At 42.6% G+C, this 15513-nt stretch overlaps 1 protein-coding gene across 1 annotated transcript in view; it reads right to left on the reverse strand.

The window, feature by feature from the left end:
* Window positions 1-1714: 1714 nt before the first annotated feature.
* The window catches only part of fam149a (family with sequence similarity 149 member A), a 22939-nt gene continuing 9140 nt past the window's right edge, over window positions 1715-15513 (reverse strand). Inside the window, exons 8-15 of the mRNA XM_048232191.1 lie at window positions 14256-14416; window positions 13791-13885; window positions 13069-13257; window positions 11939-12065; window positions 8721-8834; window positions 8259-8343; window positions 4204-4368; window positions 1715-2076 (exon numbers count right to left, since the gene is read on the reverse strand). Of these exons, the coding sequence (XP_048088148.1) occupies window positions 2000-2076; window positions 4204-4368; window positions 8259-8343; window positions 8721-8834; window positions 11939-12065; window positions 13069-13257; window positions 13791-13885; window positions 14256-14416 (1013 nt within the window). The 3' untranslated portion in view covers window positions 1715-1999. The remainder of the gene's footprint in view (window positions 2077-4203; window positions 4369-8258; window positions 8344-8720; window positions 8835-11938; window positions 12066-13068; window positions 13258-13790; window positions 13886-14255; window positions 14417-15513) is intronic.

A 15513-nucleotide genomic window follows, 5' to 3' on the forward strand; every position in this document is an offset into this window, starting at 1 on the left:
TCTCTCACCTCCCTCCTCATTTGCCAGAGCTGCCCAGCTGAATGACAAAGCAGAAATCCGAGGCAAATGAACTCTGGATCTGTTTGAGGCGCACATACCAAAACAAGGTGCTGGCACGGAACTGACACATAACTGGCGCGGAACTGGCACAGAACTGGCCCTGATGGAGTGGCAGAGCCTCAGAGTGTCCAGGTTGTGAGTGCTTTTCATCTCCATCCCAAGCCCACTGCGCAGCACACTAAAGACCAGCTGGACAGAGATTTGTGCTTCTCATCGTTTGGACCAGAAGCACTCAGGATTTCAGGGAACAATTTGGAATAAATGGCCCTGTTTTCAGATGGTGAAAATAACTGCTAATAGGATTGCTTAATCTTCATTTTCTAGGTAGGGCTGAAAACACTTGTGGTAAAAATATGAAACAACTAAGACCTCTCCACCCACTTGTACACAGGAGCCTTCCGACACCTTCATGGGGCGAGTGCAGCTGTATCCGGCCAAAAATCGAGATATTTTGAAGGGGCCAGATTACGCAAAACTCACTATTCTGTGCTTTTGTACTTCCATCTAGGTTTCTGATGCTTCTACAAACACTCCAGGTGTGAAACAAAACCGTGCATTGAGTTTTTGTAGGTTAGTTAAGAGAGGTTGTCAGAAACCCCCTCATTGCTGCTTGCTATATTTTCTATTGTGCCAATAACAACCCAAGTACATACCACGCCTGATTCACAATGACATGATTAGACATTGCTAACCATTACTTTGCATTATTCTAAATAATGCAAAATATCATAACACATAGGCCTAATGATACATAATATATGAGAACACAACAAAGACTATGAACATTTAGTTTATTATGCATCAAAATAGAACAGATGTATTGTAGTTTACAATGTGGTATGATTTCTTAAAAAACATACATATTTGGCTTTTTTTCAGCAATCATGGTCACACATCCAAGTGCAAAATATTTACATTTAATGTAATATACACAGCAGATGTTTGACTTTTATTTCGTACAAGTATGTCAAACACGTTCAATTCAGGCACTGTGATTGTAGTATACTGTGTGAGTGTACACAATTACTTGAGTACTACACATGGCATCTGGTAAACAGCCGTGATGATGTGGTCAACAGGGAGAAAGTAAACAGATGGAGTAGCCTGAGGACTATGAAGCGAGGTTGCTGGCCTATCCACGTAACTTTGGGAGTTACTGCTGATCTCAAAACAATATGTCACTTCAGCAATTACTTTGCAATACATGCAGTAAAGCGTTCTTTTGGAGATCAGCAGTTACTCCCAAAGTTACCGGGGGAAGTCTGTAACCTTGCTTCGTAGTATACCCCTCTGCTCTCTGCAACACTGCCCATCACCATCACTGCCTGACCACAGACAAACACACCTGTCGCTCCACCTCCTTCTGCCCTCAGGTCCAGTGCACATACAGGGTGCAGCACCATACCTTTCTGTTCCTGATCTCATTGAACTCTAATAATTGTGTGTTTTGTTATGGTTCAACTTTAGAGTGGACTCTGCCTCTGTACACACGTGTCTATTACAGAGGATCCCATCAATTAATTTACTTACTTACACACACCTCTCTGTCCTGTAATAAAACAGGAGCCTCACACACATATACACACACACACAACACACACACACACACACACACACACACAAAAACACACAAAAACAAAAACACACACACCTCTCTGTGTCCTGTAGTTAAACAGGAGCCTCAAACACATAAACACACACACACACACACACACACACACACACACACACACACACACACACACACACACACAGACACACAGACACATATCTGGCCTTGAAGTAAAACAGGAGCCTCTCTCACACACACACACACACACACCTGGTTGTGTCCAGAAGTAAAACAAGAGCCTTTCTCTCTCTCACACACAAACACACACACACACACACCTGGCTGTGTCCAGAAGTAAAACAGGAGCCTCACACACACAGGTCTGTGCTACGGCATCACCACCTGACACTTCCTCCTCCCGTTTCCTGGAAACCTGCCGAGTGCCTTCCGCTGACAGGCTGCACCTGCGGAATGACACCAAGTCCAATCAAACACAAGAAACACATTAAGTCCAAGCCCTTGTGTCTTCCCCCCATGCCATCACACAACATCTAGCTGCATCACCCCCCCCCACACACACCTCCTCTCTCACAGGAGACAGAGATAAGGGGCCGTATTCACAAAGAATTTTAAAGCTAAAAGTTGCTCCTAAGTGGCGAATTTTAAGGCTAAAAGTAGCTCCTAAGTGGCGAATTTTAAGGCTAAAGGTAGCTCCTAAGTGGCGAATTTTAGGAGCAACTCCTAAAAATAATGGGTGTGTCACTCCTATCTTTAGGACTCATAATTTTTTTCACTAAAAGTAATTCACGAAGCATTTTAGAACTAAAAGTAGCACCTACTAAGTCTGGGACAGCTTAAAAGAAGTCGAGAGGACTCCTAACTCACTAAGACCTATTCACAAACAGCTTTTTGTGGCATTTCACGTTGCGATGTTTTGAAATGCGTATGCGGCTACAGGAGCTTCCCATTGTGAGGGAACAATTTCGCATTGTAGGCATAAAAGGGATGCAATAATGCAACCAACAACAACCAAAACTAGCCTACTCATTGTCAACATGTAAATTAAATGTAACGTTAAAATGTAGCCTGACGAGCCAGACCCACATTAAAATGTAGGGTCTGGGCATCCCACTGTTCGCAGTGCTCAGTCCGAGGGGCGGGATAATCGGTTGTCTTTCAAATTCCCTCTGCACGCAATAGGACAGCCCTGAGTCCCATGCGTTTTCCCACCAGCTGAGCTAGTTGGCTAGTTTAAACTTTTGCCAACAAGCTTAACTCGTGTCACACTGTTGGCCAACAGCAACATCCATCTTCTTTGTTTTAAAGTAGCAGGGAATTCAAGCCAAACCGTTGCAACTCTGCCATCAATCATTATGTTAAGCCCGCCTAACGACTCTATACACGATTTGATTGGCCTGATAGAAGTTTAATTTTTCGAGCTCACAAGCCAATGGAGAGTTTCTAGACTAGCCCTGGAAGCAAATGTAATTTGCTGCCACTAGGGTGCGTCTAGATTTCTAGGCTAATTAAAATGTTATCCTCTTTGCAAACGTAGGCATATGGTGACAGATTAATTTAATAATGTTGCAAAGATACTGCATCAATCCGTATGTTTCATGAGGCTACTAGGCTATTTGTTTTGCCTTACTCTTTATTCATATAGGCTAGGCCTTTTTAGTCAGTTATTCATAATCTTCCGTCCTTGTGTAGCGCATACATTCTCAGACCTGTCACTCATCATCGTAAGGGAGGTGTTTGGAATCATTCCCGCGTTACAATCGTCAGCCAATCAAGGTGGTCACTTCAGTCAAGCTCATGCATGAGTAATGACGTCATCCATAGCAACAAAGACTCACTCTTAGTTTAGGAGTTGTCATTTTTCCTTACTAAGAGTAGGTCTGAAAGGCTTTGTGAATAACTTTTAAGAGAAAACTCCTAGCTAAAATCTTTTAGTGCGATTTAGGAGTACTCCTAGTGGTAAGATAAACGGCTTTGTGAATACGGCCCCTGATCATGCCCTTTGCAATATCACCTCAGTCTTACTCCCTCTTCCAATCCAAAGCTTTGCTTTCATACGTTTCCAGCTAAAAGGGATATCTGTGACAATAACATAGAGGATCAATACCCTGATCTGATGTCTTAGTTTATATATAGTTGGTGTCTGTTTCACTCTGGCCATCCACTATAGATTTAGCGCCAGAGTGGATTTTATAGCCTCTATGTTCTCATGTCTGTACATTGTACTGCCTTTCCACACACACTCAAAATTATTGATGGTGGGTGGAAAAAACTGTTTTCATAGAGGTGTTAGTTAATCTCTGACCATGCTGGAGTAGAATGTTTTAATGCACACGTTGTGGAGAAGAGGACTGCTGATGTTGGTACTCTCATAAAGGTGAACGGCTGGCTGCAATATTTGTTTTATAATATGCTGCCACCTAACCTACGTTCATTTAGTGAAAATGTACAACAAACACTCATGTGTGTGTATTTACCCATGACGTGAGCTCTGTTGCATGGGGGGGGGGCATGTGTGTGTATTTACCCATGACGTGAGCTCTGTTGCTGGGGGGGCATGTGTGTGTATTTACCCATGACATGAGCTCTGTTGTCCTCCTCTCCCTCAGCTGAGAGGGGCATGTATGCCCTTCTCCGTCGGGGAGGTGTGGCAGATTCAGAGAAGCTGCTGGTCATGGAGGAGGCGACACCCAGACTGAAGCCTGTCACGTCCATCCGGTACCGGTCACCAGGAAACCCTGTTATGGGTCATACATACATACAGCAGTGTACTTAAATGTACTTCAACCACTCATGGTTTCTGGGTGCAGGGAAAGGGCACATCCCCATAACATGAGCTAAACTGCCCCCAAATGCCATTTCTTTGTTGTTATTGCAATTGTGAGAGTTCCATGTCGCGAAAACACACTTGAAAAGTGGCAGTTCCTCAAAAGGTTGTAGGAACTACAAAATGCCCCCTGCAGGGTGAATTCACCTATTCACACAGCTCAGATACTGATGTCTTTGGATGTGTTTTTAAAGGATGGCAGTGGCAAAAGTTCAATGTTGTCATTATTATCAAACACAGGAACTAACCCACAACATGTCAACAACAACATACTAGAAATGTCACCTGGAAAGCCTGTTGCAATGACAAAAGTGGTGTTATCATATTATTGTGAGGCCTTTTTGAAGTCATTATGGTGCTACAATGTATTCTAAATTGCTACTTTGATTCACTAAATGTGTCAAAAGCCCTGGAGGCTTTTTATCAGATGAATATTTAGTCAGATAAACAGGCTTTATGTTTCTACAAATCAAGTTGATCTAAAAACAATTCAACATACTGTGGCAAACACAGACATATCGAAACAACACAATCATGTTTGAGATGTGTGAAACACATTACAGCTTTTCTCAGCTGCTTTGATTTCTCACATCAGAATGGTAATGCATTTCTCAGATCAGAATGGTAATGAATTTCTCAGATCAGAATGGTAATGCATTTCCCAGATCAGAATGGTCTTAAAACTGTTTGTTCAAACTCTGTTCACTCGTGCACATAATTGAAGCAGTTTCTCCCCATTTTGAACAAATAGCAATGCTTTCTTACATCCATGCAACTGATTTTGTACAAATGTCTGCTGTTTTTGGAATTTTCAATGGCTAATGTCATATTGGTCAAAATGCACTGGTTCCCTGATGAATAGCCCTACCCCATAAAAAATTGGCCTTATTTCGTCACTTGTGTCCTTACATGCAAATGTCTTCAACTAGTTGTCATAACTAATTGTCATAGTCTGTCTAGCATATAAATGTATGTGACCTGACACACAGGAACGTCAGGATGTATAGAAAGATGCACAGTGGTGCACAGCTCTGACCAAGGGGCGTTTTACTGTATTTTGGCCATTTTTCATTTGCACAATGCTGTAAAAGCCTTTTTTACTGTCACAATGTCTGTCAACAGTAAAACATTTAAAACATCTTGCAATCAACCCCCTTCACACACAATAATGTGTAACTTAGTAGTTTTGAAATAGAAAATAGTGCTGCCTTGCACATTGTTCATTAGAAAATACTTACATGTACAGAGTAAACTGTCACATTGACAACAAGACAAAACATTTTGATTATCTTGACATAAGCAATGGCATCATAACATGTCATGATTGCATTGACCATTTCATAGGCATAAATATTTGCTTTTGAAACATAAACTAAGCATTTTGAGCAAGATACACACTTTTGCAGGTTATTCACAATGCGGTGCAGTTTGCACTAATTGTTTTGAGAAATGTAGCCTACTAACTGTTGCAAATGTGCAGTATGCATGTATTGCAAATGTGCATTAAGCATTATTCGAGAATTGCACCAAAGGGACTGAGACAAACTGTACCACTAACTGAAAAACACTAAAAGACTAAAATAGAAAGAGTCTATATTCACATGTGTAGATATACTGTAAATGCTACAATCTCCATAAAAACAGTCAGAGTTGTCAAAAAGAGTGCATAGCATTAGTGTTGTCAAGAGTTGTCAAAAAGAATGCATAGCATTAGTAGAGTTAATTAATAAAGTAATTAATAGAGTTAGTTTGGTAGTGTGCACGGTGACTTATATGGCCACTGGTAAACAGGAGGAGGCCCGCTGGGGAGAACGTTAACAGATGGAGGAGTGTGCTCTCAGTAATCAATGGCTGCCCGACCGTGCTCATGACTGAAACATACCTCCCCCTCAGCATCCTTCTGTAGTCATGGAAAACAGCCCCCATACATTGTCTGATAACACATAACAACCAACTGCCCAGTCTGAGTTTAGTTCTAAGGGGTATTCCAGAAAGCATGTTTACTGGCTTAACTGGGTATGTTAACACAGAGTTAGCGGTAAACCTGGGATTTCAGTTCCAGAACGCTCAAATATGATCAGGCTATGTAAGTAACTATGGTAACATAGGCTCTGAACTGAACTGGGTATGTAAACCCAGAGTAAACGGTAAACCTGGGATTTCAGTTCCAGAAAGCTCAAAAATGATCAGGCGATGTAAGTAACTATGGTAACATAGGCTCTGAACTTAACCTGGGAGGGGGTAGGTTTTGTTCAGGTTATGTTAAATTATGTTCGGTTATTTCAGTGCATGTTCAATCAGGCCGCTATTTTTACACTTGTCACACAATGGCGTTTCATTTTGACGAAGGTCCGATTGACAAAGAAGCACAAAATCATGTAGGCCTAATATTCATCCGTGCAATTCACTGTGATAGGGCGATAAGACCATGACATCACATGATAGCCTATCCATTCTTTTCCAAACGAGTTTTTCAAGAGCGCTAGAGTTTTTCAGCTGAATCCTAAATATAGGCTACTTGAAAAGCAGCATGGTGGATTAGAATAGAATAAAATAAATATTTAATGTAGCCTACACCATAGTGGACATTTGTGTTTGGCTCACCAGACAGATGGACAAACAACATCTCAGACACATTGAAGATATAATTAAAACAAGTACAGTACAAAAAAGGGGAAACATAGCCTATAGAAAATTGATAACTAAGTTTAAATATAGCTGTACAGCTCAGCCGGGTATGCATGTTGTCACTAAGTTTGGTTAAGAATGCTGGTCGCATTTGGGATAAAATATTTTTTTAATAGGCTACACACGCTCTCCGACTGGGAGTTTTTGTAGTGTTGGAGACGCAGAGCATATCGGCAAGCTGTCGGTCAGTGCGTAAAGTTTGCCTTGCGCTAAAGCAGTCCCTGCGCAACTTCATTCGTTTTCCTGGACACAAACCCACGAGGATCATTCATGTGTAGTTTCACCAACTGGCAGGTCAGCATCACTTATTAAATTTTCCAAATGTGTCCAGTAGGCTACCCATGCCTTCCGACATTAACCCTTCCCAAGATGGATCGCAAAAGTTTAACTTGGCCCACAGCTGCAGAACCCGTGTTAAAATAGAAAATTACATTTGGGATTCTCAAAGAATTCTATGGCCCACTCAATCTGTGACAAGGTAGACTAGTTTAAGAAAGCATCATTCAAAGCAGTCAATACAATACGTGATGTCCAGTGAATTATTTAATTGTGCCTTTGACATTAAATAGGCTATCCTAAACGTACGCATTTACACGGTCAGTTAGGCTATTCTCTGCCAAGCAAGGTCTCGGACGCAGGCGCTTAAGTATTGCTCTTTTTTTTGTTATTACAGTTCTCTCCTCGTAAGCCTCGACTACTCCGGCTCTGAAAAATACGGTGCTCTTCGTTTCGCCGGTTTCACTCATTGTTTCGACTCTCAATAGATGATGCCTTTATAAGTTCGCCGTGAACGCGCACAACTTTAGGTTTTCTAACACAGGGTTGATTGAACTAACTGGTAACCGGTGTTTTGGAACCGACAGCTCGGGTTTAGTCGCCACAGGTTCAGACAACCCAGAGGTTAAGTTTTATCTCAGTGTTTGTTAAACCTCCTTTCTGGTCACCAGTGATGGAGGCCTTCCACTCACAAGGGTTCCTGACGTAAATCTAGACTACTAGCTCTGTGGATGGAGGCATTCTCTGGCCACTGCGCTTACCAGTTTAGCCCTCCGCACGTGTTGTGCGGGGCATACTCAACCCCCTGCTGGCCAAACATGTAAACTGTGCACTAACCTTTGAGCGCCACATGTCCGGGTGGTTTCATCACGCTGCAGGCAAAATCCACCGGTGAGAAACTACTTTTCATGGGTCTGTCAGACTGCAAGACAATGGACAGAAGACAGACCCTTGAGGGAGAGCTTTTGTAATGTATGAACACAGGACATTCTAACCTGTTCATGTTTGCTATGTGGATATGGTTTGTTGACATTGGAAAGCTCTCGAGTGTAGCCATGTGCACAAAGCTAGGTTTTCTATCTGTGTTGCCCTTTATTTGCAAATATACTTAAGCTTAAGGAGTTTCTACCCCCACCACCAATACTTGCACTGTTATTGCAACATGTTAAGTAGAGGAGGTGATGCAATAGGACTTTTTCAGTTTTGTGTGAACTAACATAGCACCTCCTGCTGTGCGTCTAGGTCCATGTAAGGAACTGCAGAATAACGGGGTGGAGGAGGTGGAGGAGTCAGTCTCACCCAGGTGGTGTGGGTGGTGCTGGGCCTGGCCAGAGTGGGCTCCCTCAGCGGCGGGAGACTGGAACGGGGGTGGACTGCACTGGACATGCCCCCACGGAGAAGCCTCCACCTGGGCTACAGGAGGAGATGGATGGGGGTGAGAGGAGTGATGATGAGAGGAGGAAGAGAGGGAGTGGAGGAGTGGAGAGAAGAGACAGGAAGAGGAGAGGAGAGGTGAGAGAGTGGAAGAGAGGAACAAAGAGGAGAAGAAAGAAAGAGAGGGAGAGGAGAGGAGACATGAGAAGAGAAGGAGAGGAGGGGCAATGAGAGAGGGAGAGAAGAGGAAGGGATGGGTGGCAGAGTAAATGGGAGGAGAGGAGAGATGAGAGAATGATGGTGAGATTAGGGGAAGAGTGAATAGGTGAGGAGAGGAGAAGGAGACAGGAGGGAGACAGCCAGGGAGCACAACCCAGGAGAGGAGAGGACAGAAGAGGTGTGGAAACGACAGATCAGAGTCAGAAGCACAGAGGAGGGGAGGAGAGGAACAAAGGAAAGGTGAAGAGAGAGAGAGAGAGAGAGAGAGAGAGAGAGAGAGAGAGAGAGGAGGTTCGGTTTTAAATTCCTTCCACTTGGGAAGGCATGTATTGAAAATCATCATTTCATTGATTCAAAAAATCCTTTGCAGAAAAGTACGGTGTGGTGTTAAATTAATGAATTTGAACTTTAATTAATTCTGTGAATCATCGTTCCAGGCAAAGTGAGAGGTAGAAAAGTAAAGACCGCATTAAAAATGCAATATGGGGGAAAAAGATGCATGCAAGGGATGTCTGGAAACAAGTTTGACAAGGTAATCCTGGTTCCATTTCAGTCAACTGAAAATTAGTTCCAAGGTCCATGTGCAATTTGTGAGAAAAACACAATCTGAATCCAGAATGAAATTACTACCATTCTAAGACATTTATTACCACATTATTTAACATTTATGAGCAATATAATATTCATATGATGCACCAGATCATAATTTCATATTGTTTTATGCAAAAAACATGATAGACATCAGATAGATTGTTTTCAATTATCCAGTGAAAGTTTCAGATGAAATTAGGTCTAAAACTGTTTATCTTCCACATATACAAGATTCACGTCAGAAAGGATCTGATATGATCAGCCAGCCAACATCGTAAACATTCTCAAATCAAACTGGTGTCACTATAGTGAAAAGTTGTTGATTTGAATTTAACAGCCAATCAAATCAATTTAACAGCAATCAAAAGACTATCTCTTCTGTGTGCCTGAAGTAGAGAGTTGATTGGCTGGAACAGTTTTTATTATTATTATTATTATTATTATTATTATTATTATTATTATTATTTACAGAGCCAGGATCACTTTATGAAAATGCCAGGTATGTTTTGACTGCACACACTAAAACTAGGCAATCATGAGGAATTTGCTGAAAATGACAAACAACAGTGTATTGACTTAGAATCCCCTACTCTCGTCTTCAGACAGTGGCAGATGAACACAGCAATAGGTTGGCCAATTTACAAGTGCGTCACAAGTCTCATATTAGCTCCTCGTTCCCCACTCGTTCCCAGATTATCAATGCAGTATCATTTTCTAGGCACCTCAAAGAGACAGTCAGTGGTGTCGTGCCAAAAGCTGAGATTAAAATAATTGGGCACCCCGGGCAAGAGGAGCAATGGAGGACTTTTACAGAACACAAACATGAGGGGGAAATATGTTGGATGGTAAGGTTGGACCTTACTGGACCTTGTGATTGTAGGCAATGGTCCAGGCTATTACTGACAGCAAAAAAATATACCACCCCCCCCCCAATAAATAAATAAATGACCAAACGGAATGACTTATTTCATTACAATGATAGATCTTGTGACAGAAATTACACAGATTTTATTAGGACATGTATTTTATCTTTCATTCCCAGCCATCAGTTAATAACAGTGATGTCATAGCAAGACAGACCACTTAGTTCTGACTAATGGAATTTCATGCTTTTACGCAATTGCACTCACAGAGCTAGAAAAACAGCAGCGTTCCAGAGAGTTCAATAGAGCGCACTTAACCCCCCCTGCACTGTACAAGTGCAAACACAACCCAACACAAACAAACCAAGGATCCATAAGCACACTAGGCAAACAAAGTGCTGTGTGTGTGTGTGTGTGTGTGTGTGTGTGTGTTTGTATGCATGTGTGTGTGTGTCTGTGTGTGTTTGTGTGTTTGTGTGTGGGTGAGCTCACTTAGTTTGTGTGCTGTGTGTGTGTGTGTGTGTTTGTATGCATGTGTGTGTGTGTGTGTGTGTGTGTGTGTGTGTGTGTGTGTGTGTGTGTGTGTGTGTGTGTGTTCTGTGTGTGTACGTGTGTGTACGTGTGTTGTGTGTGTGTGTGTGTGTACGTGTGTACTCATAAGATTCCATCATAGAATTTTGACATAGAAAAGAGAGTGGGGGCGCCGTGAGCGCTGGGCGAGTAGGCCTACGAGTAGTGAGTTGCCGTCTATGGAAAAAGATGGATACAGCAAAAAAAAGCTGTTGACGACTAAAAATAGAAAAAGAAAGAGGGAAACGGAGATGGCATGTCCAGGGATGCGACAGCAGGTAAACAAGTGGACGGTGAAAGGCAACAGGTAGGATTTAAAGTGATGACGTCTGTACTTGGAGGCTTGGAAATATGAATGTTAACAGATTAACTAGCGTTTGTTAAGCATAATGCCGATTGATACATAGCCTATTCCATTCAGATAGCTAGGTGGCTACCATGCTCATACTGCACTTTTAATGGCCAACTGCAAACAGAAATGTCATGCTAGCAGCAACTCATTACATGTTTCCATATCCTAACAATGAAGGCTCCTTGTAATAACTTAATATTGTGTTGTCAATGTGGTGCAAACAAACAAGGCTAGAGTGCCTATCAGCCTTATTCATTGTGAGCAATAGCTGGCAAAAGGACGTTATGAGAACCGTTTAGACTCTCTTGAAGTGGCAATGCACTATATCAATACTTATCAAGTATAACATCAAGTTAAACATCAAATTGGCAGCATTTCTATAAAAACATATTCAATAGACACTAATGCACAGTAATAGTGTAAATGATTGGCCTTTTGTTCCACTCAAAAATGGGTAGCTGCGCCCCTGTGTGTGTGTGTGTGTGTGTGTGTGTGCGCGCGCGCATGTGTGTCTGGTTGTGTGTGTGAATGTATCCGTGTTGGCTCACCTGTGCATATCGGGGAGGGCGTGTCCCAGAGGTATCCTGCTCGGGAGCATCCGAGGCGAGGTGTAGGGGGCGGCGATTCAACACCGCACTGACGGGTGGCGATGGCAGCCCCTCGCTGACCGGGCATCTGCAGCATTCAGAGTGTGGACAGAGAGAGAGAGAGACGGCCTCGCTCTAGGCTAAATTAGCACATTTATTTATGCACAAGTGGCGACTGGTGGCACTAGAGGAGTCACACCACTCGTAATTGCACTGGGGCAGTGCGTTTGGAGAAAGATGAGGTGTTTTTGGCATAACTAATGTGACTTGGTGCTAAAGCTATAATTGTGCCATTGTGCTTACGGGAGCAATTTAACAAGGCTTGCAATCAAAGATAGCCACAGTGGATTGGATGTGGATTTTCTGGTGTCAGAACAGATCATGCAACACTACACTAATGCTCCATGAGTGAGCCTTGATAAGTTGCTGCTTTATTTGACATGACGGGATTCCATCATTTTAGATGACTAGACGTAAGGTTAGGGGATCACACTTATCTGGCTGAACACTTTTACAACATCTCTTAAAAAATATTCATGACACGCAAGGCTCCTGACCTCAGGTACAGGATGGAGTTCATTAAACATTCAGCAGTGTGTTATGAGAGCTCTCTCGATGAGACCCTCACACATTTCTCTGATAGAAGTTTGATTGAGGAAGACTCAAAACTGAACTTAGGGAACAGATAACTTTCCAAAGCATGGGACCAGCACTAACAGCACTAACTGTGCATAAACAGTATACGATTCTGTTGTGGTATTTTGGTGTGGAATCCTGGGAAATCTCCCTTGAAAGCCTGTTGTTGGTGTTCATACACTCTACAGTCACAATATACGGTATGAAATATATTTAGATTCCATAATATTTTAAACATTACAAACCATAAATAGGATAGTGTCATACTGTATGTGAATGCAACTAGTTCTAATCTGACAAAACTTCAGTATTTTAAACTTTTAAGAGAGACTTTATACTGCTCATAATCACTGGGTTGTTGTCATAGGGATAGTGTGGTGTTGTCATAGTGATAGTGTGGTTTTGTCATAGGGATAGTGTGGTGTTGTCATAAGGATAGTGTGGTTTGTACTCACAGCTTGGTGCCATGCAGGGCCTGGTTGCTGTGGAGAGGCTGGCTGCTGCTCAGGGTTCTGGCTCTGCTGCCACTGAGTCTGGGCAGCAGGCGGCGCTGGCCTGGGGCTCGATGGGAAAACGCACACAGGGACCTCTGGGCCTCGGACCGGCCACACACCAGCGCGCTGGATCGGTCATCCGAGTCACGGCTAGAGCACGAAGCAGAAAGCAAGAGAATGCATGCGTCAGCTAAGCCTTCCTTGGTGACTGGATAGAATGCTCACATTACAGCATCCTGGTGCAAAGAAAGATTGGATATATTGTAGGAGAAGCTCATAGATTAAATGTATAAAATATATACATTGCAAATCAGACAGTTATGAAGTCACAATAGAGGCAAAATGATATAAGAAACATAAAAACCACAGCGTGACAGTGCAGTAGACAGACATGCATAGGGCTAGGCTTAGCAAAGGTCAAGGGATCAGGTGATAATGAGGTGTATGGGGCGGTAGGGGGCAGGGAGATGTGCTTTTGCCTGTGGCACCGCAGCGTCCCATAGACCTAGCCAGCCAGCGTGGGCAAGGACAGCAGCACACACATACATCCAGGATCTCTCACACCAAAATGATCAGTGTTACTATCAGATTCTGTATTTTTGAAAAACAAATTTGAGTAGACATATTACACAAAAACCATTCAACAGATCAGATGCTATTTGAACAGAAGTGAAGTGACTTACGGAGACTTCTCAGATGATCCTTGTGGTCTTTGCTGAAGCGGTTTTGCCTGGATTGTCATAACACCATTTAAATTGATTCTGAAGTCACTAGAGTCCTAATGGGATGGCAAAGACAAAGAGAGCAAATCCTGTCATTTAGGAGCAAACGGAATGACACCAAGGATTTGATGAGATTATTGGTGATGCCAGTTTTAGGTTGTTTAAGCAGAACAAGCCCTCCCTGGTACACTTTGGCAGCAACTTACATTTTGCACTTGAAAATGAAATTAATTGAATGAGATATTTCTGTTCACACAGGGTGCTCTCAATTTACAAATGTATTCATTGCTGGAGTCTTAAGTGGCAGCCAGAGGTTCAAGTGGATAGGACTTATTTTGTGTGACCTTGGTTTTGTAAAAGGCACTCTATGAATATAACTTAGCGTCGTTATTATTAGAAACAAGTAGCAAGTTTGCAGTTTTTTACTTGAGCGGAGCTGAAACCACACGCCAGGAACATCTTGGCGTTGGAAGCCCTGGAGGAGGCCCGGCGGTGGCACTTGGTGTTGACCTGCGAGGACAGCTCATTCTGACCCCGGTCATCGCTCTCCACCACGCCGGGAATCATCACTACCCCTCCTCCTGCACCTTGGAGCCAGAGCAGCGGAAAGAGGCAGAAGACACAGCAGAAGTTGGCCCAGCCTCAGAGTCCTCTCCCTGGCCCTGGCACTCCACCCCACGCAGAATCTCATTAAAAACACAGCCCTCCAGCAAATGGCTCCGGCTCTCAAGAGCGGTTTCCTTATTAGCTTATGCATGTCAGCAAGAAGAAAAGTACGGACAGAAAAGAAAGCCAAGGAGGAACATCCAAACCAGCATCTTTTCTTAATGGATCTAGAGTGGCCATCTTTAAAATGAGTCTGTGTATATTGGCTTTAAGAAATAAGAAGAGTAAAGGATCTAGAGTGGCCATTTTTAAAATGAGCCTGTGCATATTGGCTTTAAGAAATGAGAAGAGAAGGTGAGAGGAGGTGGTTTTTGTTGTTTTGTTTTGTTTTTGTAGAATAGGGTACTGGCTCATAGTGCTGCTGCCAGAACCCCCTCGTTTTCATAGGTCTGCCATCTACTGAATCTACCCATTAGTTTAATAATGAATTAATTATCAATTAAGGTTCTTGGGGTCTTGGGAAGCTAAATAAACAAATACACTATTTTAAATAACAAAATATTTAATTTATATTACTGTAAACCACCTTCTGTAAACCAACTGTATACTACAGTCTACACTGCACTATATATCCTGTCCTGTCTATGCACCACCTGTCTATCCTTTGTGTATCACATTGCACTTTTCTGCTTTTTTGCCCTTCTGGTTAGATGCAAACTTTATTTCAATCATTTCGCTTCATTTCAATCTAATCTAATCTAATCTAAATCAGGTGCTTTCACCTTCAGCATTTTGACGGATGATCACAGACAGGTAGGAGAAAGGGGAAAACGAAGACCAAAACCTGCTGTGCTTTTCCCCTTCCTCCTCCTCTCACCTGGGAAGGGCATGGGGTCAGATTGGGGTCAAAAAGGGTTTGTGAGCCCTTACCAGAGAATCAAGATTCTGACCCAGTGTCCAATCTTTAACCCTTAATGGTGTACCGTCACATGTTGGAAAATGAACATTCTAAGGAATTCAATTTTAGAACCTTCAATTGTTGCGGAATGGAATGTTATGTTAGAATGTTTAAGGGTTA

Source organism: Alosa alosa, chromosome 21, assembly GCF_017589495.1.
Source record: "Alosa alosa isolate M-15738 ecotype Scorff River chromosome 21, AALO_Geno_1.1, whole genome shotgun sequence".
Lineage (NCBI taxonomy): Eukaryota > Metazoa > Chordata > Actinopteri > Clupeiformes > Clupeidae > Alosa > Alosa alosa.